The 2,500-nt window shown below is 35.4% G+C and overlaps 1 protein-coding gene across 3 annotated transcripts in view; it reads right to left on the bottom strand.

Annotated features, from left to right (window-relative positions):
* Positions 1 to 2,500, bottom strand: part of LOC122258195 (uncharacterized) — a 15,093-nt gene that overhangs the window by 1,748 nt on the left and 10,845 nt on the right. For all 3 annotated transcript variants that reach the window (XM_043023995.2, XM_086548668.1, XM_043023994.2), the window contains exon 3: positions 2,310 to 2,437. In XM_043023995.2, the coding sequence (XP_042879929.2) occupies positions 2,310 to 2,437 (128 nt within the window). The remainder of the gene's footprint in view (positions 1 to 2,309; positions 2,438 to 2,500) is intronic.

Below are 2,500 nucleotides of genomic sequence, written 5' to 3'. Positions count from 1 at the left end.
TATTAATAACAAAGACAATAGCAATAACAACAATCATAATGATAATGAAAGTGATATGCATAATAATGTCGACAGTAATAGTAGTGATGATAATTATGATAAAAAAACACCAACAACAACTGTAACAACAACAACAAAAAGAAGAATCATATAAATAATAATAATAAAAATCATGATATTCATTATCTATATGTTTTACTCGCGGCATTACTCTGGTGCTATTTATTCATATAAGTTTTATGTTATAATGTCATTAAAAGTATTCTTCAAAGTTTTCCGACAGTACTTCGCTGTAAATAGATTATGAAAGGAAATGTAGAACATCATCCTGCAAACGTTGGAGCAAGAATATGCAATGTGATTCTCATTTTCGTAAATTTAGGTAGTCTTGTCTTTAGTATATATATATATATATATATATATATATATATATATATATATATATATTTCTCTCTCTCTCTCTCTCTCTCTCTCTCTCTCTCTCTCTCTCTCTCTCTCTCTCTCTCTCTCTCTCTCTCTCTCTCTCTCTCTCTCTCTCTCTCTCTCTCTCTCTCTCTCTCTCTCTCTCTCTCTCTCTCTTTGCTTGGCTAATTTTAGTTAAGTTTACCCTCCGAATGTGTATCAATCGTTTTCTTTAACTTGAAGTGATTTTATAGTAGTCCTTAACCCTTATTATGTATTTCTATCTTATTTAAGAAAAGTATTTCGCCCTTATTTCATGATATGTTGCACCTTTCACTAATTAATAATATATCCCCTTCCCCTGTACAATAAATAGTTTGTAGCAACTTGGGAACCAGATGATTTTGTTGATCCATATGCTAGAATTATAATCTAAAACTATCATGTTCTTGCGCGAGATATAGCCATTACGGTAATCAGGACCATAAAGTGACATTGGAGTCGACAGTACTACTTCTTTCAATGATAGTATCTATTATTAGCCACGCTGTAGTTATTGTAGAGGACACGGCGGTCTGCTCCTAATATTTCTTGTTGCAGGTCAATCAAACGAGATATTATGCTGGTGGGCTGAACGAATCTCATAGTAGATATTGCATGATGTGCATAGCTTGATATCATTGCCCCGAGTGAGGGAAGGAGAGAGAGAGATAGACAGAGAGAGGGAGAGGGGGGGGGGGGAGACAGAGAGAGAAAGCGAGAGTGAGGGTGAGAGAGAGAGAGAGGGTGAGTGAGAGAGAGAGAGAGAAAGAGAGAAAGAGAAAAAGAGAGAGAGAGAGAGAGGTCACTATGCTCGGGGGAAGACTGCCTGATGCCCGAGACGGTAGATTCTTAATCCGAGGAAATAAAACAAAAATGAAGTAGGAAGAGTGCTAAAGCGACAACGACTCTCACTATGTATGACAAAGACAAATTAATTGTATTTCAGTGAGATATTTTAGCCTTTGAGAGAGAATCAATATTGACGACTGGACACGATGTATATATTCGTTTCTTGGCCTATTTACACCGCCCGACTGAAGGTTCATTGAAACGGCCGGCATATAAAGGACTCTTTGATCTGTCAATTTTTTCCAAGGACTTGAAGATAATGTTTAAGTAAACTGTTCATTCAGACAGAGAACTATTTCCTCTTGAATTACTGTATTGCAGTAAGAAACCTTCAGCTAATTTTTGGTGAAATTTGTATAGTACTTCGTTATATTGAGTTTTATAGTATAACATTAGGCTTTACAAAACAAAAATTTCCTATTACAGTTGACTTATGAATGTTTTTGCCAGGAAATAGGCAAGGAAAGTGACACTCTATCAGTCCTCTCAAGCTAAGGACAAAATGACGATTTCTTTGATTTTGGAAAATGTTTGTGTCTATTTACCTATTATTCTTGAATCCTCATTGGTAATTACGGTAACTTACTGGTTATAAGAATAGTCATTAAGTCACGATATCATTTCCCGCATTGCGCTATATCATTCTATAAAGAAATTATTATGTTGTTTTGTGGAAATTTGCATTTATGTTTCTTGCTGAGTTATCCCTACAAAATGATTTGTATCTATGAGGATATTCAGGGCAGCCGTTTTCAAAAGATTAATTTGCTTCAAAACATGGCTAAAATTATATCAATTTACTCTCTTTGACAAGTAATTATCAACCATATCTTCGGCATTTCCACTCACTCTAGAAATATGTCCATCTTCATGTATTGAGTTTGATATCCTCCCAAAATTGAATTCAAGCCTATCATTTCAATATATTTATTTTTTTACTGTGCGAGTCAAAACATATGTTACATCGCAAAACACACACAAAAACAAGGAAACTACAAATAAAAAGAAATACAAACTAGTTTTGTTGAGCGAAGCGACACCGATGATGAAACCAAACACCATAATCCCAAGGACAGTCGTGGCAACCAACAGTACCCGTTCCATACCCGTTCTCGACCGCCAGAAATTGATCATTCTCCCTGACCTGCGGAGGAGGAAAAGGGATTAACACTTTCTTAAAAGAGGAAAAGGGATGAACAGTTTCTTA

This window comes from Penaeus japonicus, unplaced genomic scaffold, assembly GCF_977035675.1.
Source record: "Penaeus japonicus unplaced genomic scaffold, GWHDUDI00000001_assembly GWHDUDI00000021, whole genome shotgun sequence".
Classification (NCBI taxonomy): Eukaryota; Metazoa; Arthropoda; class Malacostraca; order Decapoda; family Penaeidae; genus Penaeus; species Penaeus japonicus.
The sequence above is the reverse complement of the archived record's forward strand: the minus strand, read 5'-3'. Positions and strand labels throughout refer to the sequence as shown.